General features: G+C 43.5%; 1 protein-coding gene across 1 annotated transcript; it reads left to right on the top strand.

Moving 5' to 3' along the window:
* Nucleotides 1–2854: 2854 nt before the first annotated feature.
* LOC130367165 (olfactory receptor 1009-like) lies at nt 2855–21716 on the top strand. The gene is made up of 5 exons (XM_056569568.1): nt 2855–2946; nt 8086–8155; nt 9454–9546; nt 15150–15438; nt 21097–21716. The coding sequence occupies exons 1-5, from the start codon at nt 2855–2857 to the stop codon at nt 21714–21716; spliced, it is 1164 nt and encodes a 387-aa protein (XP_056425543.1).
* The last annotated feature ends 656 nt before the right edge of the window (nt 21717–22372 follow it).

Below are 22372 nucleotides of genomic sequence, written 5' to 3' on the forward strand. Positions count from 1 at the left end.
TAAATGTCCTCCTTGGTGTGGATGACCAGGAGTACATCCATGTTTGACTATAATTTGTAAGGCCAATGTGTGCCAAGTTAGGCCCCTGTAAAGTTTCACAGTTTTGAACAAGGATTGTGCTATCAAGATAGGTTACCTGCAAGGAGTGTAATTTCTAAGCCAGCACCCCTAATTAGCAGGTTCCTTACCTTAAAGGGGTACTCCGCTGCTCAGCGTTTGGAACAAACTATTCCAAACACTGGAGTCGGCGCTGGGAGCTCTTGACGTCATAGCCCTGCCCCCTCAGATGTCACGCCCCCTCCCATAGACTTGCATTGAGGGGGCAGGGCATTGAGGTCACGAGCTCCCGGCGCCGGCTCCATCATTTGGAATAGTTTGTTCCAAACGCTGAGCAGCAAAGTGATGTGGAGTCAGAGGAGCACAGCGCTATGTCTGCTTAGTACATGCACAAAAAGATTTTACCCAGCTCTGACATCCTCATGATGTGAGAGCTCTATGTACGCAGAGCTGTCACTTCATGATGATGTTTGAGCTGTGTCAAGTAAAACAAGGCCTGAGAGAAAAAAAATGTCACTCCATGTCACTAGGACTTTGAATTTAAGAAAAGGAAGATGGTAAGTACAGGGTCGGCTTAGAAAGCTCTATCAGGAAGCCAGATACAGATGTCCAGGAGGTGAACCACCTTGAAAACTCAATCATAAAATAAAATAGCTGAACTCTACTGGGACACAACTTTTTCCACCTAAAAATCCATATGATGGCCAATATTTTATGCCAACAATTCTACTTTGCAGCGACATTAGTCATTTTACCCCCCAAAAAAATCATTGTGAGACAAAATTGAAGAAAAAACGCCATTTTGTAACTTTTGGGGGGCTTCCGTTTCTACTCAGTGCATTTTTCAGTAAAAATGACACCTTCTCTTTATTCTGTAGGTCCATAAGAATAAAATGATCCCCTACTTATATAGGTTTGATTTTGTCGTACTTCTGGAAAAAATCTTAACTACATGCAGGAAAATGTATACACTTAAAATTGTCATCTTCTTTGTCATCTAACTTTTTTATTTTTCCGCATATGGGGATATATGAGGGCTAATTTTTTTGCGCTGTTTTATGAAGTTTTTATCAGTACCATTTTTGTTTTGATCAGACTTTTTGATCACTTTTTATTCATTTTTAATGGTATAATAAGTGACAAAAAACGCTATCTTGGACTTTGGATTTTTTTTTACATGTACGCCATTGACCGTGCGGTCAATATATTTTAATATTTTGTACATGTTCACATGCGGCAATATCACATATGTTTATGTTTATTTTCACTTACAAAGTTTTTTTATGGTAAGGGGTTAAATCACATTTATTAACACTTTTTGTTCACTTTTTTTTTGCAATGTTATAGCCCCCATAGGGGGCTATAATATTGCATACACTGATCTCTTAAACTGTTCCCTGCCATGCAATAGCATGGCATTGATCAATGTTATCAGCGCTTGACTGCTCCTGCCTGGATCTCAGGCACAGAGCAGTCATTCGGCGATCAGACACGAAGGAGGCAGGTAGGGATCCTCCTGGTGTCCTGCAAGCTGTTTGGGATGCCGCAATTTCACCACGGCGATCCCCAACATCTCGAATGAACTGCCTGAATGCTTTCAGTTTCACTTCAGACACGGTGGTAAACTTTGATCGCCGCGTCTGAAGGGTTAATACCGGGCATCACCGATCACGGTGGAGTTAGAGTTAGCAATACAAAAAAAATAAAAAAATCATCCATAACAATGAAGATTGATCAAATGTACTATAAAAAAGATTTAACAAGTTATGCAGATGTAGAATTATGCAAATAGGTAGGATGCCACAAATGACTTAAGTAAACAATTAACGTGTTATGTTGTAGTAATCAAAAGGAGCCAGGTTAATAGACCTTGAAAGGCAAAATGTCATTAAATTCTCTCTGCACAAACTGGAGGCACTGGCTGTTAGTGCGGGAGATGCTGATCAATAAGCTTCCTACCATGGCCGGATCCGCCCCGCTGTTTGCCCGTTATCTGCATTCTTCTGGATATGCAAATGAGCTGCTAACTGGCACACGCGTGGTTACAAGGCTCCTTCTGGCACTCTGACATCAGCGTGGCTCGGCTGAAGCACAGACGGCTTAGGAATATTCACTCACACCCTCCTCAGTGGAGTTTACTACAGAGCGGGGAGGGGATGAATATTCCTAAGCCGGGCTGCACTGTGGATAAGCCGTGCTGATGTCAGAGTGCCAGAAGGAGCCTTGTAACCCCGCTTGTGCCAGTTAGCAGCTCATTTGCATTTCCAGAAGAATGCAGATAAAGGGCAAACAGATGGGTGGATCCGGGCATGGTAGGAAGCATATTGATCAGGGTCCCCCGCACTAAAAGCCAGTACCACTAAGTTGCCCTTAACTAAGCTATTAAGTATGTCAGAAAACTTCCTCACTTCTGCCACCCCACCGGTGCCACCCCACCGGTGATCTTGGGTTTGGAGCCTCTGTGCGCTAGTACAGGAGCGGGTCACGACCCACACACAAACTGTAGGTGGCAACGCTCACTCCATATAGTTCTATGGGAGAGCCATTCAGCTATATTCAGCTCTACCATAGAACTATATGGAGGGGGCGTGGCGGCCTCTGCCTCTGGCATAGATCGTGACGCAGTCCTTTACTAGCGCACGGGTGCTCAAAACAGGAGATCGTGAGAGCACCAGCACTGAAACCCCCCGCCACATAAAAATTTGTCCCGATCCTTTCGATAAGGGATAATTTGTGGAGCCTGAGACTTGACATTTCAAATCGCTGGGGCTCCTAGCGCAGGGTCCCCACACGATAGATGGTTTGCAATGCCGCCTCTCCTTCATACAGACTCGTAAAGAACCCTACCCAAGGCAGCTTCAGCCACGAAGCCTCTCAAGATCACTATGGGTGAGCCCACGTTTGAGTAACGGCTCTCCCAAAGAGCTAGATTAGCTCTGTAGGAGAGCCGTTCCGCTAACGTCGGCTAACCCATAGAGATATAGAGATGGGGCGTGGCTTACCAAGCTTCTTCCAGGGGTCTTTACTAGTAGGTATGAGGGAGTTCCAGCCTTACAAACATGATATTGCGGGGGGGGGGGACGACAGCTATCAAATATGCTCCAAATTAAAGTTGAGAAAAAAATTGAATAAATACAAGCCGTCCACATGTGACATCCCTATGGGACCTATAACACTGCAAAAAAAAGTTAAAAAAAAGTGTTAATAAAAGTCATTTAACCCCTTCCCTAATAAAAGTTTGAATCACCCCCCTTTTCCCATAAAAAAATTAAACAGTGTAAATAAAAATAAAAATAAACATATGTGGTATCGCTGCGTGCGTAAATGTCCGAACTATAAAAAATATATCATTAATTAAACCGCACGGTCAATGGCGTACGCGCAAAAAAATTCCAAAGTCCAAAAAAGCGTATTTTGGTCACTTTTTATACCATTAAAAAATAAATAAAAAGTGATCAAAAAGTCTGATCAAAACAAAAATCATACCGATAAAAACTTCAGATCACAGCGCCAAAAATTTGTCCTCATACCACCCTGTACATGGAAAAATAAAAAAGTTATAGGGGTCAGAAGATGACATTTTTAAACGTATACATTTTCCTGCATGTAGTTATGATTTTTTCCAGAAGTACGACAAAATCCAACCTATATAAGTAGGGTATCATTTTAACCATATGGAGCTACAGAATAATGATAAGGTGTTATTTTTACCGAAATAATCACTGCGTAGAAACGGAAGCCCCCAAAAGTTACAAAATGGCGTTTTTTCTTCGATTTTGTCGCACAATGATTATTTTTTCTGTTTCGTCGTGAATTTTTGGGTAAAATGACTGATGTCACTGCAAAGTAGAATTGGTGATGCAAAAAATAAGCCATAATATGGATTTTTAGGAGGAAAATTGAAAGGGTTATGATTTTTAAAAGGTAAAGAGGAAAAAACTAAAGTGTAAAAACGGAAAAACCCTGAGTCCTTAAGGGGTTAAATTTGTGGGAGGAGATTATGCACGGGGAGACCACTATTCATATGTAAATCCTGTGGGCTACTCCTTGAATATAGGATTAGTTCCCCCCAACAGGATGACCCCCATGTCAATGTTATGTCTATCCCGCTATGGCAGGCGGTCATTACATCATTGTGACATCATGACCTACAGTCAACAGGAATTTAATATATGTGATCTTATGAATTGCTAAAATATCTATAATGCAATTAATATCTCTGGGCCTAACTATTTACACAGAATATTTAAAAGCTCATTGATTTATGTTATGGCGAAATGTTTTGCAATATCATGAAATAACGCCCAGGTATTAACTTATGCAGATGTATTGGTTATGAGTAATAAACAAAATCTATCTATCTATCTATTTATCTATATATATATATATATATATATATATATATATATATATATATATGTGTGTGTGTGTGTGTGTGTGTGTGTGTGTGTATCTGTGTGTGTATGTGTATATCTGTGTGTGTGTGTATGTATGTATGTGTGTGTATGTGTATATCTGTGTGTGTGTGTATGTATGTATGTGTGTGTATGTGTGTGTATGTGCATGTTAGTGTGTATGTGCATGTGTGTGTGTATGTGCATGTATGCGGGTGTGTGTGTGTGTGTGTGTGTGTATGTGTATGTATGTGTGTGTATTTATGTTTGTGTAGGTGTGTGTAGGTGTGTGTATGTTTGTGTATATGTATGTTTCAGCATTACATCCAAACCGCTAAAGATATTAACATGAAACTTGGTCACATGTTATTTATATGTCAACAACAAACATAGGATAGGTAATTTAACCCTTGCTCACCCCCATTTGCCAGGGTCCGGGTTTTTTGTTTAAAGTCCCATACAAGTCTACGGGAAATATATGTTACTCCATAACTGCATAACGGCTGGAGATATTTCGATAATACTTGGTCACAAGTTATTAATATGTCCACTTAAAATATAGGATAGTCAATTTAACCCTTAACTACCCCCATTTGGAAGGGTCAGGGTTTTTGTTTAAAGCCCCATGCAAATCAATGGGAAATGTATGTTCCCACATAACTTCCGTACGGCTGGAGATATTTCAATAATACCTGGTACACATATTACTTATAAGTCAAATAAAAATATATGATAGTTAAATTAACCTTTACCTAAACCCTTACATAGAAGAGGGGATTTTGTTTCAAATCCCATGCAAGTATATAGGACTTCCAGTACCTGACTCCACAAGCTCCGATCTGCATCTCATGGTGAATGTGTCAGTTTGGCTTGCAAGCCACACCCCATCTCACAAAGACACACCTACTGTTTAAGCTCCACCCCTTTTATTATCTACCGTTTTTGTGCATCAGTCTGGCTTGCAAATACCACCCAGTCCCACAAAGCCACATCCCCTTCTATTTTCAGCTTACAATATCTTCATCACAAATCAGTCCAACCTGAGGACAGGATATTAGGATGGGACATAAAGATGGGATATGAGGTCGGGATAGGAAGACGGGATATGAGGACGGGATAGGAGGATGGGATTTTAGGACAGGATATGGGGACGGGATATGGAGATGGGATATGGGGTCGGGCTATGAGAACGGGATATGAGGATGTGATATGAGGTGGAGATATGAGGTCGGGATATGAAGACGGGATAGGAGGTCGAGATAGGAGGATGGGATAGGAGATCAAGATATGAGGACGGGATATGAGTATGGGATATGAAATCGAGATAGCAGGTCAGGATAGGAGGTTGGGATAGGAGGTCGGGATATGAGGATGGGATAGGAGGTTGTGATAGGAGGTCGGGATGGGATGTCGGAATAGAAGGTTGTGATAGGAGGTCGGGATATGAGGACGAAATAGCAGGTCAGGATAGGAGGTTGGGATAGGAGGTCGGGATATGATGACGGGATAGTAGGTCGTGATAGGAGGTCAGGATAGGAGGTCGGGATATGATGACAGGATAGGAGGTCATGATAGGAGGTCAGGATATGAGGTCGGGATAGGAGGTCGTGATAGGAGGTCGGGATAGGAGGTCGTGATAGGAGGTCGGCGTATGAGGATGGGATATGAGGACGGGATATGGGGATGGGATATGAGGACGGGATATGGGGATGGGGTTGGGATATGACAACAATATATGAAGATGGGATATGAAGTCAAAAGCTTCCTCCTTTGTTGATTTCCCTCCCCTACAAGAATTAGGAAGGAAAAACCGGATAACACCGGGTACTCAGCTAGTGAGTATATAATGACAAAGGTTATACATATATGTATCCTAAATCAATATGACACATATAGGACATCATTTAAGCATTACTTAATATATAAGTGCAATGACTACATATATGAATGATGTAAAATAGGAAATTCATAGAACATATATAGAAACATGCTAAGCCTATGCAGATAGTAGCTATATACTGTATATACAGAATTACAGTAGCTACAAGTGACTGTGATGTACACACATCAGTCACCACACGGTCAGCAAATCAAATCTATGGCATCACTCCCCGAGGGAATATTATACCAAAATGAATACAGAACGGGCATCCCCCTATTCTTCAGATATAGGAAATACAAGTGACACAATCATTAACACTATTGGGGATATAAGTGACACAAACGTTATCACTAGCCCATCTGTCTAACCCCACACAATGGAACAACAATTTAGATACAACACAATATATATATATATATATATATATATATATATATATATATATAAAAAAACAAAAGGGCAACAGCACTCAAAAAGTCCAAACGATTTGTAAGAAAAGGTGCAGGCAACCTGTAAAAGGATCAAGTCCAACGATCCATCCAAATGTAAAAGAAGGGAGATCAGGGCAGCACTCCAATGGTGTGAAAAAAAGATAAAATTTATTCCATCAAAACAATGTGCAAAACAGCAGCGACGTTTCGATCCTCTCCAGGATCTTTTTCAAGCTTGAAAAAGATCCTGGAGAGGATCGAAACGTCGCTGCTATTTTGCACATTGTTTTGATGGAATAAATTTTATCTTTTTTTCACACCATTGGAGTGCTGCCCTGATCTCCCTTCTTTTATATATATATATATATATATATATATATATATATATATATATATATATATATATATAAACACATATCTAACGGTACTAAATTTGACAGGAGCTCCTATCAGGAACTCTGTGGATATATTTTTATTTATGACAAATAAAGTAGCGAAGGATCGGCAGCTATGCTAAATGTGCACTAATGTTGATGTATTGATATTCATAGGCCCTGCCCCCTTTCTCTGCAGATGAAAGTTGGATGATCGCTATATACTAAACATACTACAATCTCTAAATGAAGATTTAATATATATATATATATATATATATATATATATATATATATTCGTTATCTCAATTGCCATAATGACATCCACATCTTAACTCTGATCCTTACCATCTAAGAAGTTAACTTGTTACCAGTTGTATGTAACAAAGCATTTATTGTATATAGAAACAAAGAAGAGAGGAAGATACATAAAACTATGGTATAGTTACCGAGTATCTGTCCATGATACACAGCAGCACCTGGGACGGTTTCTCAGGGCCTTCATCTTGGCATGCCCCCCCTCTCCTTGGGGTTGGTGGAGACGGCTTACTACCTCATTCCATCTTCTGGTGTCCTCTCTTCCCATCAACCCCCCTTACTTCCGGTCCCCAGGTGCTTTTATGATCTCTTGCTGTCCACCAAGTAGACCCTGTGGTACGGACTTCTTAACCAATGGGAATAAATGGCCTCCCCAGGACAGAGGAAGACCCCCCCCCCCTTGACAGTACTGTGCAAATTCCCCTGCAGATGGCGCTATGCAGTACCCATCTATAGGAAAATTACCAGTGACCACACAGATATAATGAGATGTGTGACCTCCACCAGTATGTCATATATTTTGGCTTTGTTAGACAATAGCGGCCACCTGGTCTCATTTACTGTGAGATTTGGCCGTAACCTTTAGACTGTTTTGGAACTTTCTCATTATCGGCCTCTTGTTATTGTAGAATTGGGAACATGCGGGAATTGGCGTCAGCATATTTCAAGCAACTTAATTTAATTTATTTTAAAGCTGATGTTTGAATGAAGCAGTTTACACTTCACACAAAGAGGGCTTGTCGGAGGCAAAATGGAGTCTTACATGTTGGACTTAGCCCAATGTGTCTGACAGCGTACGAGGGGAAGGTTTTAGGGTTGTCGAACAGCAGCACACAGGACTACAGAGGGGTGTCAGACAGCATCACATGGGACCACAGAGGGGTGTCAGACAGCATCACATGGGATCACAGAGGGGTGTCAGACAGCATCACATGGGACCACAGAGGGGTGTCAGACAGCATCACATGGGACCACAGAGGGGTGTTAGACAGCATCACATGGGACCACAGAGGGGTGTCAGACAGCATCACATGGGACCACAGAGGGGTGTCAGACAGCATCATATGGGACCACAGAGGGGTGTCAGACAGCATCACATGGGATCACAGAGGGGTGTCAGACAGCATCATATGGGGACCACAGAGGGGTGTCATGCAGCATCACATGGGACCACAGAGGGGTGTCAGACAGCATCACATGGGACCACAGAGGGGTGTCAGACAGCATCACATGGGACCACAGAGGGGTGTCAGACAGCATCACATGGGATCACAGAGGGGTGTCAGACAGCATCATATGGGGACCACAGAGGGGTGTCATGCAGCATCACATGGGACCACAGAGGGGTGTCAGACAGCATCACATGGGACCACAGAGGGGTGTCAGAAAGCATCACTTGGAACCACAGAGGGGTGTCAGACAGCATCACATGGGACCACAGAGGGGTGTTAGACAGCATCACATGGGACCACAGAGGGGTGTCAGACAGCATCACATGGGACCACAGAAGGGTGTCAGACAGCATCACATGGGACCACAGAGGGGTGTTAGACAGCATCACATGGGACCACAGAGGGGTGTCAGACAGCATAATATGGGACCACAGAGGGGTGTCAGACAGAATCATATGGGACCACAGAGGGGTGTCAGACAGCATCACATGGGACCACAGAGGGGTGTCAGACAGCATCAGATAGGACCACAGAGGGGTGTCAGACAGCATCATATGGGACCACAGAGGGGTGTCAGACAGAATCATAATGGAAGCTGTTGGATGCTGTTGGATGTGAGTGTCTTCTCATCACTGTAAATATAAGTTACAGGCTGCAAGTCTGTGGCACTTGGGGATAAAAAAAATCAAACCAACACAACGCCCTCTATCTATAAAAGTTCATCGATGTTAATGAACAATTTTCTTTCCACATGTGTAACTAAAAACTCTTCTCATATTTGCAGAAATTAAAAAATAAATATGTCTTTATTTCTCTATTGCCCAGAACCCTGGAGACTCATCAGACGATAGCAGAGATATCTCCAGGAGGTTCTTCTACCTGGTCCCTTGTCTTCATCTTGTAGATAAATATCGGCAGGTAATGCTTCACATTCAGGGGTCTGGGGGTCATAGAAGCTGACGCTGCTCCTGTGTAACATTGTCCTCCATCCCCCCCCCAGAGACCTGAGAGCAAAGAGAAGAAATATTCATCTGAACATGAAGAATAAAGAAATATCTGATGTAAGTGACATTTATATAATATTACAGGAGAAATATCTGATGTAAGGGACATTTATATAATATTACAGGAGAAATATCTGATGTAAGGGACATTTATAGAAAATTACATGAGAAATACCTGATGTCAGTTACAGCAGGTAAACGGGTTTCATTATTTTCTTGTTTTAACCCCTGAAAGATAGGCCAATTTTTTTTATTTTTTATCTCCCCATCTGATAATAGACATTCATAATTCACTTTTCCATCTACAGAGCCATACGAGAGCTTGTTTTATGTCGTTTTAATTGTAAATTGCAATTATATAACTTATGATTAAGATTAAGACGACAGCTATATTTACATAGCTTTACTACATATAAAAAAAAGTAAAACTTTTTTTAACAAAACAATTATGTTTAAAAGTTACCTATACTGACCCCTATTACTCTATTATTTTTCTTTATTCAGGGCTATTTGAGGTCTAATTTTTTATGCCATGATGTGTCGTTTTTTATTACCATTGCTGTTTTGATGGGACTGTTTGATAACTTTATATATATATATATATATATATATATATATATATATATATATATATATATATATTTTTTTTTTTTTTTTTTTCCCTGATATATCATGCAACCAAAAATCATCAATTCTGTTTTATAAATTTTTGTTGTTGTTAATTTCTTTTATTTAAATAATGGGAAAAAAGGGGATGATCTAAAATATTCACTAGAGGGAAGGCTTACTTATATTTTTTTATTTGTTTTTATTATTTTATTCTAGTACTCGGCGTTGCCAGGTTTTTCCTTCCTATTACTTGTTGGGGAGAAAAATCAACAAAGGAGGAAGCTTTTGACTTCATATCCCAACCACGTCCCGTCCCCATATTCCATCCTCATATAACAACCTCATATCTCTACCTCATGTGCCGTCCTCATATCCTGTCCTCATATCCTGGTACCATATCCCGATCTCATATCCCGTCCTCATAACCCATCCTCATATCCCGACCTCATATCCCGTCCTCATATCCCGTCCTTATGTCCCATGCTCATATCCTGTCCTCTACATTCATTTCCGATAGATTTGCATGGGACAAAAAAGCTAAAACTCCGACCCTCAAAGATGGGGGTAGTTAAGAGTTAATTTTGGTATTCTATAGTTTTAGTGGACATATAAGTAACATGTGACCAAGTATTATCGAAATATCTCCAGCCGTTTGGAAGTTATGCAGTAACATATATTTCCCATAGAGTTGGGTGGGACTTTAAACAAAAACCCAGACACTGGCAAATGGGGGTGAGTAAGGGTTAAATCACCTATCCTATGTTTGTTGTTGACATATAAGTAACATGTGTGCCAAGATTCATGTTAATATCTTTAGCCATTTGGATGTGATGCTGGAACATACACACATACACACACTCATACACACACACATACACACACACACATTGGCCCTCATTTACTAAAGGAGAACCGACGTTTTTTCTCGGTTATTGCGCCCAAAATTTGGTCGCATGCCGCGTGCGACCAAATCTGCGCCCAAAATTTAGGCGCACAACCTACATTTTCAAAAACACTTGGAGAGTTTAATTTAACCTACAAAATGGGCGTGGTTTACTAAAAAATGGGCATTAACCCGACAAAATGGAAAAATCACTCGGAGTAATTGTGAAATCACCCTGAAAAAAGTGTGAAAAACCGACAGCCCAGGGGTCGAGTGAAAATGGAAAAATTGAGTGTTTTTGAGGAAAGGACAGCTGACCTTTGTGGTTCATGATTAAATTACGGTACTTGTTTTATACTTTAAAAGCAATTTTAACCCCTCAACGCTTTTATGATTAAATTATGTAATAGATTTTTTTTATTTATATATATATTTTTTTTAATTTATTTTTTATTTTATTTTTTATTTTTACTTTTGGGTTGTTAACCCATTAACAATCATGAATGTAAAGTTACATCCTTGTGCAGAGTATATTTACTTTATTTATTTGGTTTAATATTTATTTTTCCAGTGCAACACTTTTTATTCCCGTGCGACAGAATTTAAAGGGGTACTCCGCCCTTGGCATCTTATCCCCTATCCAAAGGATAGGGGATAAGATGTTAGATCACCGTGGTCCCGCAGCTGTGGACCCCGGGGATCGCCGCTGCCATCATACCACCCTGCCATCATTACTGCACAGAGCGAGTTCGCTCTGTGCGTAATGACGGGCAATACAGGGGCCGGAGCAGCGTGACGTCATGGCTCTGCCCCTCATGACATCATGCCACACCTCCCATAGACTTGTATTGATGGGGGCGGGCCATGATGTCACGAGGGGCGGAGCCGTGACATAATGATGCTCCGGCCCCTGTATTGCCCATCATTACGTGCAGAGCGAACTCGCTCTGCGCAGGAATGATAGCGGGGTGCTGCAGGAGTGATCCCCGAGGTCCCCAGCAGCGGGACCCCGGCGATCTGACATCTTATCCCCTATCCTTTGGATAGGGGATAAGATGTCTAGGGGCGGAGTACCCCTTTAATATCGTGCGACACAAAAAAAACACACATGCGACAGATTAGTAAATCCCAAGGAAAAAAAAGACGAGTACACTGAAAAGAAAAAAACCTAACCGACACTCCAGTCTTTGTAAATGAGGGCCATTGAGTTATATATATACATATATACACACATATATATATATATATATATATATATATATATATATAGATTATGTATCCAAAGGACACACATTTTATTATTTCTGTAGAAAGAAGCAGTACAATAGTAAAAAAAAAAAAACACATATATTGAGAAGAGCAATACAGTAACAAAACGGTGTTATCACCGACTCTGCACGGATGGTAAGAACAATACTAATGGTTATATATGTAGGGTATATCCCAAAATAAATATAGGAATTATGTAAACATTAAGAGAGGTGGCAGCAGCACACCAATTGCACATACAGAAAATTACTGAGCAGCACTTATTGCACATCAGTATATATTACACATTACAAATTTAAGACTCAAGTGAGATAGCAGTGCTGCATATAAACAAGCAAAGTGCAAAGCGCATGTACCAAAACACCTGCCAAGAAGGTTAGGGAGATACAGACCTAATACATTTGTACCAAGGAGATAAGATACACTGGCAGAGACCGGGATAGCACCACTTGTATATGTATTTATCCTGTTATATTTCTGAGTTTTTAGGATATTGTATGTCCGTTCTGCTTGTGCCTAGTTTTTTAGCCCGTGTTCACACTGTAAGAATCCTGACCTGTGTCGCTTCACGTTATGGAGTTTGATTTTCTTCTATCCATTTGTATAGAGTTCATGATTTCTGATCTTTAGTTTCTAGTACATGCACTGATCATAGAGTACATGATCACTGATCTAGTGTTTCCTCTGTGCTTTACCATTGGTCTATAGTGTCCTCTGTACTTGCTTAATGATCTGAGTCCTCTGAACTAGTATCCGTTTATGTTAGTGTTCTGTGTATAATATTTCTGTTTCCTTCTAGGTCAGTATCCTGATCACATGCTGGAGTGTGGTCACTGGCTAGAAGTCTTTTATTGCTGTCTACTCCTTTTGTGGAGTGGGGAGTCCAGTTTGTTTCTGTTCTGTGTCCCAGTGTTGAACAGTGTCCTATGTTCCTGATCAGTTTACTGTTTAGCATTCAGTTCTTCTGTTTATCCCCTACATTTCCTGATTGTCTAGTTAATTTATTCATATCTGCCCTTTATCTGGATTCCTGTTTCTGAACTGTTTGTTAGTGCACTATATTCTGCCCTGTTTGTTGTGAATATATTCTGTCTGGTATATCTGCTTCTTTGGTAGTTTTCCCTTTATGTTTCTGGCCTGTGACCGACTATGTATATTCTTTGTTTTTTATGCCCAGATAGGGACCAGCAGGTTGTCGATCTGCCGTTTACGTCAGATGGGCAAGTAGGTATGGAGATTAATCTATGGGATAGCTTAGGGCTCACTCTCCCTGTCCCTTCAGTCGGTCATGACAGCTATAACATAGTATTGATCAGTGAAATTGGCGCTCTTTTTGTGCATGATGCCTGAGACAGACTCTATATGAGGAGCCAATATGGCTCCTGAGCTAACTTCATTAAGGGGTTAATTTCAAAAAAGGAAAATTGTGATAATTGATATTGGGAAAAAATACATGTGTGAAACCAATGTTCATTTAATGCACAATCCATTTAAAATCCAAGTAAGGTGACCCCAAATCTAACATGTTTTAGGTTGAATGACCCTAAAAGGGGTTCTCCACCATAAGGTGATTTTAGTACGTACCTAGCAGACAGTAATGGACATGCTTAGGAAGGATCTGCGCTTGTCTTGGGGCTAAATGTCTATGTTGTGAAATTACCATAATACTGTGGCTATTTTTTGTGAACTGGTATTTCCTGTTTGAGTTTTCTTCTTTGCCTACAAATCCCATAATTCCATTTTCCTCCCTCCCACACATCAGCCACCCCACCCATTGAAACATAAATGAGCTGCATCCATTCAAAAGACCTGTGGTTTTCAATCAAGGTGCCTACAGCTGTTGCATTAGTTGCAGATTGATCTCTCTCCCACCAAGCGGTTGCTCCACCCATTGAAGCAGACAGGCTCCCTGTCATCAGCCGACTAGTGAGTCAGGTCTCGGCCGCATTGCAACCTGGAAAAATCTGAGACAACAGTCATTTTGTATGCTGTTATAAATAAATATTGGGGTGAAAATCACAGAAGAATTGTGTGAAAACCGTCACACACAGGTACAGACACTGTATTATGAACTACACTAACTTTAAAGCCCCTGTAGCATAGTCAAATAAAAAAAAATCCTGGAATACCCCTTTAATCAGAGCATGAACAAAACTTTGCTTTACACCTTTATATAATATATAAATTGTAAATAAAATGTGTTTAATGTCCCTGGTAATTTCAGGCTAAACTACATTTAAAAATTGTAAGTTTGTTTGTATAGAAAAATCTAAATAGAGTTTATTACAGGTGAATCCCAACAGTAGTCCCCTGCTCCTGTACACTGAGTGGTGTATGCGTCACCGTTCACCATCTACAGGAGCAGGGGGTCCGGCCATTGACAGGGATCCCTATAGTGTGCCACTGATGTAATAGACAGCCACCATAACCTGTTTTATAGACAAATTATAACATATAACATTTTATTAATGAAGTTAAAAATGTATAAAAATGCATAGTTAATTTATAATTTGTTTATTTTATTTCCGGTAAATTTTGGAGCAACCCTGAGGAAACAGGCCATGCTGTAGATTTAGAGAGTAGAAAGTAAATGTTACGCTCTCGTGTGTAGGTTGGATCAATTCTAAAATATAGATTCTTTATATAAATGGAAGGGTTAGAATCTCAATGAATCATTTCAGCCAGTTCCTTGTTAGTTCTAAATTGTAGAAATGAAACAGTAACTTTTTAACATCTTCTCTCTGTTCTGCACACAGGGGGACAATCTGACTGCGGTCACTGAGTTTTTCGTTGTAGGATTTCATGTCCGTCAAAATTTACACGTTTTCCTGTTCTGCTTTCTCCTTGTGGTTTACTGTGGGACAATATTTGGGAATCTCCTGATCATCACCCTGGTGTCCACCAGCAAGAACCTCCACACCCCAATGTACTTCTTCATCTCACACCTGTCCATTAGTGACATCTTGGTGACCACAACTATTGTCCCAAAACTTCTCCACATCCTACTGAATAATGGGGGGACCATGACTGTCACGATGCCGGCTGGCAGGTAGTGGATCCTCTGTGCCAGAGAGGGATTGGCGTGGACCGTGCTAGAGGATCGGTTCTAAGTCACTACTGGTTTTCACCAGAGCCCGCCGCAAAGCGGGATGGTCTTGCTGCGGCGGTAGTGACCAGGTCGTATCCCCTAGCAACGGCTCAACCTCTCTGGCTGCTGAAGATAGGCGCGGTACAAGGGAGTAGACAGAAGCAAGGTCGGACGTAGCAGAAGGTCGGGGCAGGCAGCAAGGATCGTAGTCAGGGGCAACGGCAGGAGGTCTGGAACACAGGCTAGGAACACACAAGGAAACGCTTTCACTGGCACTAAGGCAACAAGATCCGGCGAGGGAGTGAAGGGGAAGTGAGGTGATATAGGGAAGTGCACAGGTGTAAACACTAATTGGAACCACTGCGCCAATCAGCGGCGCAGTGGCCCTTTAAATCGCAAAGACCCGGCGCGCGCGCGCCCTAGGGAGCGGGGCCGCGCGCGCCGGGACAGAACTGACGGAGAGCGAGTCAGGTACGGGAGCCGGGGTGCGCATCGCGAGCGGGCGCTACCCGCATCGCGAATCGCATCCCGGCCAGAGGCGGTATCGCAGCGCCCCGGGTCCGTGGAACCGACCGGAGCGCTGCAGTGAGAGGAGTGTAGCGAGCGCTCCGGGGAGGAGCGGGGACCCGGAGCGCTCGGCGTAACAGTACCCCCCCCCTTGGGTCTCCCCCTCTTCTTGGAGCCTGAGAACCTGAGGACCAGACTTTTGTCCAGGATATTGTCCTCAGGTTCCCAGGACCTCTCTTCTGGACCACAACCCTCCCAATCCACTAAAAAGAAGGTTTTCCCTCTGACCTTTTTAGATGCTAAAATTTCCTTGACGGAGAAGATGTCCGAGGAGCCGGAGACAGGAGTGGGGGGAACAGATTTGGGAGAGAAACGGTTAATGATAAGTGGTTTAAGAAGAGAAACATGAAAGGCATTAGGAATACGAAGAGAAGGAGGAAGAAGAAGTTTGTAAGAGACAGGATTAATCTGGCGCAAAATCTTGAAAGGACCAAGATAGCGTGGTCCCAACTTATAGCTAGGGACACGGAAGCGGACATATTTGGCGGAGAGCCATACCTTGTCTCCAGGGGAAAAAATGGGAGGAGCTCTTCTTTTCTTATCCGCGAACCTCTTCATGCGTGAAGAAGCCTGTAAGAGAGAATTTTGGGTCTCTCTCCATATGATGGAAAGATCACGAGAAATTTCATCCACAGCGGGCAGACCAGAGGGCAAGGGGGTAGGGAGGGGGGGAAGAGGGTGACGGCCGTACACCACGAAAAACGGGGATTTGGAGGAAGATTCAGAGATTCTGAAATTATACGAGAATTCGGCCCAAGGTAGAAGATCTGCCCAGTCATCCTGGCGGGAGGAAACAAAATGTCGTAAATAGTCACCCAAGATCTGGTTAATTCTTTCTACTTGTCCATTGGATTGAGGATGGTATGCAGAAGAAAAATTTAATTTAATCTTGAGTTGTTTACAGAGAGCCCTCCAGAATTTAGACACAAATTGGACGCCTCTATCCGAGACGATCTGCGTAGGCAACCCGTGAAGACGAAAAATGTGTACAAAAAATTGTTTAGCCAATTGAGGCGCTGAAGGAAGACCAGGAAGAGGGATGAAATGTGCCATTTTGGAGAATCGATCAACGACCACCCAAATAACAGTGTTGCCATGGGATGGGGGTAAGTCAGTAATAAAATCCATACCAATCAGAGACCAAGGTTGTTCGGGAACAGGCAGAGGAAGAAGAAAACCAGCGGGCTTCTGGCGAGGAGTCTTATCCCGGGCACAGATAGTGCAGGCTCGCACAAAGTCCACCACATCAGTCTCTAGAGTCGGCCACCAATAGAAGCGAGAGATGAGTTGCACAGATTTCTTGATGCCCGCATGACCTGCGAGATGGGAGGAGTGACCCCATTTGAGGATTCCGAGGCGTTGGCGTGGAGAAACAAAGGTCTTTCCTGGAGGAGTTTGCCTGATGGAGGCTGGAGAAGTGGAAATCAGGCAGTCAGGAGGAATGATGTGTTGAGGAGAGAGTTCAATTTCAGAAGCATCTGAGGAACGAGAGAGAGCATCGGCCCTAATGTTCTTATCAGCAGGCCGAAAGTGAATTTCAAAATTAAATCGGGCAAAGAACAGAGACCACCTGGCCTGACGAGGATTCAGCCGTTGGGCAGACTCGAGGTATGAGAGGTTCTTGTGATCGGTGTAAATAATAACTGGAAATCTTGATCCCTCCAGCAGATGCCTCCATTCCTCAAGTGCTAATTTAATGGCTAGAAGCTCTCGATCCCCGATGGAGTAGTTCCTCTCCGCCGGAGAGAAGGTCCTAGAAAAAAACCCACAAGTAACAGCATGCCCGGAAGAGTTTTTTTGTAGAAGGACAGCTCCAGCTCCCACTGAGGAGGCATCAACCTCCAATAGGAAGGGTTTAGATGGGTCAGGTCTGGAGAGCACGGGAGCCGAAGAGAAGGCAGACTTGAGTCGTTTAAAGGCGTCTTCCGCTTGAGGAGGCCAAGACTTGGGATCGGCATTTTTTTTGGTTAAAGCCACAATAGGAGCCACAATGGTAGAAAAATGTGGAATAAATTGCCTGTAATAATTGGCGAACCCCAAAAAACGTTGGATGGCACGGAGTCCGGAGGGGCGTGGCCAATCTAAGACGGCAGAGAGTTTATCTGGATCCATTTGTAGTCCCTGGCCAGAGACCAAGTATCCTAGAAAAGGAAGAGATTGGCATTCAAACAGACATTTCTCAATTTTAGCATAGAGTTGATTGTCACGAAGTCTCTGAAGAACCATACGGACATGCTGGCGGTGTTCTTCTAGATTGGCCGAAAAAATTAGGATATCATCAAGATATACAACAACACAGGAGTATAACAGATCACGAAAAATTTCATTAACAAAGTCTTGGAAGACAGCAGGGGCGTTGCACAGGCCAAAGGGCATGACCAGATACTCAAAGTGTCCATCTCTGGTGTTAAATGCTGTTTTCCACTCATCCCCCTCTCTGATGCGGATGAGGTTATAGGCGCCTCTTAAGTCCAATTTAGTAAAGATGTGGGCACCTTGGAGGCGATCAAAGAGTTCAGAGATGAGGGGTAAGGGGTAGCGGTTCTTAACCGTGATTTTATTAAGTCCGCGGTAGTCAATGCAAGGACGTAGAGAGCCATCTTTTTTGGACACAAAGAAAAATCCGGCTCCGGCAGGAGAGGAGGATTTACGGATAAAGCCCTTTTTTAGATTCTCCTGGACGTATTCAGACATGGCAAGAGTCTCTGGGGCAGAGAGAGGATAAATTCTGCCCCGGGGTGGAGTAGTGCCCGGGAGGAGGTCGATAGGACAATCATAAGGCCTGTGAGGAGGTAGAGTCTCCGCTTGTTTTTTGCAGAAAACATCCGCGAAGTCCATATAGGCCTTAGGGAGGCCGGTTACTGGAGGAAGCACAGAGTTACGGCAAGGGTTACTGGGAACCGGTTTTAGACAGTCCTTGGAACAAGAGGGCCCCCAACTCTTGATCTCCCCAGTGGACCAATCCAGGGTTGGGGAATGAAGTTGAAGCCAGGGAAGTCCAAGGAGAATTTCCGAGGTGCAATTGGGGAGGACCAAAAGTTCAATCCTCTCGTGATGAGATCCGATGCTCATTAGAAGGGGCTCCGTGCGGAAACGTATGGAACAGTCCAATCTTTCATTGTTTATACAATTGATGTAAAGGGGTCTGGTGAGACTGGTCACTGGGATGTTGAACCTGTTGACGAGAGAGGCCAAAATAAAATTTCCTGCAGATCCAGAGTCCAAGAAGGCCACAGAAGAGAAGGAGAAGGCAGAGGCAGACATCCGCACAGGCACAGTAAGACGTGGAGAAGCAGAGTGGACCTCAAGGATTGTCTCACCTTTGTGCGGAGTCAGGGTACGTCTTTCCAGGCGGGGAGGGCGGATAGGACAATCCCTCAGGAAGTGTTCGGTACTAGCACAGTACAGGCAGAGATTCTCCATGCGGCGTCGTGTCCTCTCTTGAGATGTCAGGCGAGACCGGTCGACCTGCATAGCCTCCACGGCGGGAGGCACAGGAACAGATTGCAGGGAACCAGAGGAGAGAGGAGCCGAGGAGAAGAAACGCCTCGTGCGAACAGAGTCCATATCTTGGCGGAGCTCCTGACGCCTTTCGGAAAAACGCATGTCAATGCGAGTGGCTAGGTGAATAAGTTCATGAAGATTAGCAGGCATTTCTCGTGCGGCCAGAACATCTTTAATGTTGCTGGATAGGCCTTTTTTAAAGGTCGCGCAGAGGGCCTCATTGTTCCAGGATAATTCAGAAGCAAGAGTACGGAATTGTACGGCATACTCGCCAACGGAAGAATTACCCTGGACCAGGTTCAACAGGGCAGTCTCAGCAGAAGAGGCTCGGGCAGGTTCCTCAAAGACACTTCGAATTTCCGAGAAGAAGGAGTGTACTGAGGCAGTGACGGGGTCATTGCGGTCCCAGAGCGGTGTGGCCCAAGCCAGGGCTTTTCCAGACAGCAGGCTGACTACGAAAGCCACCTTAGACCTTTCAGTGGGGAACTGGTCCGACATCATCTCCAAGTGTAATGAACATTGGGAAAGGAAGCCACGGCAAAGCTTAGAGTCCCCATCAAATTTATCCGGCAAGGATAGTCGTAGTCCAGAAGCGGCCACTCGCTGCGGAGGAGGTACAGGAGCTGGCGGAGGAGATGGTTGCTGGAGCTGTGGTAGTAACTGTTGTAGCATAACAGTCAGTTGAGACAGCTGTTGGCCTTGTTGCGCAATCTGTTGAGACTGCTGGGCGACCACCGTGGTGAGGTCAGCGACAACTGGCAGAGGAACTTCAGCGGGATCCATGGCCGGATCTACTGTCACGATGCCGGCTGGCAGGTAGTGGATCCTCTGTGCCAGAGAGGGATTGGCGTGGACCGTGCTAGAGGATCGGTTCTAAGTCACTACTGGTTTTCACCAGAGCCCGCCGCAAAGCGGGATGGTCTTGCTGCGGCGGTAGTGACCAGGTCGTATCCCCTAGCAACGGCTCAACCTCTCTGGCTGCTGAAGATAGGCGCGGTACAAGGGAGTAGACAGAAGCAAGGTCGGACGTAGCAGAAGGTCGGGGCAGGCAGCAAGGATCGTAGTCAGGGGCAACGGCAGGAGGTCTGGAACACAGGCTAGGAACACACAAGGAAACGCTTTCACTGGCACTAAGGCAACAAGATCCGGCGAGGGAGTGAAGGGGAAGTGAGGTGATATAGGGAAGTGCACAGGTGTAAACACTAATTGGAACCACTGCGCCAATCAGCGGCGCAGTGGCCCTTTAAATCGCAAAGACCCGGCGCGCGCGCGCCCTAGGGAGCGGGGCCGCGCGCGCCGGGACAGAACTGACGGAGAGCGAGTCAGGTACGGGAGCCGGGGTGCGCATCGCGAGCGGGCGCTACCCGCATCGCGAATCGCATCCCGGCCAGAGGCGGTATCGCAGCGCCCCGGGTCCGTGGAACCGACCGGAGCGCTGCAGTGAGAGGAGTGTAGCGAGCGCTCCGGGGAGGAGCGGGGACCCGGAGCGTTCGGCGTAACAATGACTTTTATTGACTGTATGACTCAATTTTATTGTTTTGCAGTCTCAGAAGCATTTGAATGTTTTCTCCTGGCTGTGATGTCTTTTGACAGATATGTGGCCATCTGTAATCCTCTCCGTTACTCCTCTATTATGACAAGTGGACATTGTGTTATACTGACCGTCATCTGTTGGTTGTCTGGATCTTCAATGGTCTTGATTTACATCATTACAATAACACAACTATTTTTCTGTGGTCCAAACATCATTGACCATTTATTCTGTGATATGGTTCCAATAATAGGACTTGCCTGTTCAGACACAATTATTATCCACTTGGAGATGTATTTACTTTGCTTTCCAGCTATTGTTATTCCAACCACCATCATTGTAATGTCTTATACTTATATTGTCCTAACAATCCTAAGGATCCCATCCACTACTGGTAGACAGAAAGCCTTCTCCACCTGTAGCTCCCATCTCATTGTGGTCTCCATATTCTACGGGACGTTGTTCGGTGTTTATATTGTCCCAACAAAAGAACAAACACTGACCATGAGTAAAATCCTCTCACTGCTATATACTGTGTTTACTCCTTTGGTCAACCCCATTATATACAGTCTGAGGAATAAGGACATTTGGAAAGCCGTACAGGAAATACTAAGTAAGCGGGAGATCTGGTAAATTATTAAAAATATTATAAACACTACTAAGAGTATACCTGCTGGTACTGTCTTAAAGGATTTCGATTTCATTTGGAATTTTAAAGGTTAAAGAAATAGAAAAGTAAAATTAAACTCACCCTCTTCCTCAACCAGGGCCATGACATCCATATGTCCAATGCCCTCAACCTGCTGATGGGTATAAGTAGCTGCCACTTTTTGATCGACCTGTGATAATTCCACATTTTTTGGGGGCCCTCCTCCTTATTCTCTCATTTGTTGATTAATAAGCTCCATTTTCTGCTTCACATCACTTCTGAGATCAACCCATTTTCTTTTCTTTATTTGTTTGACAATTCTTTGCTCTGCTCCTAGGGCATTAATCCATTTCAGGATTTCTAACCAGATCCAATTACGAATGGCCAAAGATGTGCTTTTAAATTGTTTCCCCGCTTACAAATCAAACCTCATTGTAGTCTGACCTCCTAATTTTAGGAGAAAGGCATGTCAAAATATTGAGAAAAAGAAATGGAGGGGGTCCAGCTCCTGGGTAGAGGTTTCCAATAAAACTTAACCTTTGATGGCAACTAATTAAAACATGGAAAATCGCCACAAGGTGGCGAGTGACATGTCACTAAAAACAAAAGGGGGGTGAAACGCCGACGCGTTTCGAGCAAT

The sequence above is a fragment of the Hyla sarda genome, chromosome 4 (genome assembly GCF_029499605.1).
Source record: "Hyla sarda isolate aHylSar1 chromosome 4, aHylSar1.hap1, whole genome shotgun sequence".
Taxonomy (NCBI): Eukaryota; Metazoa; Chordata; class Amphibia; order Anura; family Hylidae; genus Hyla; species Hyla sarda.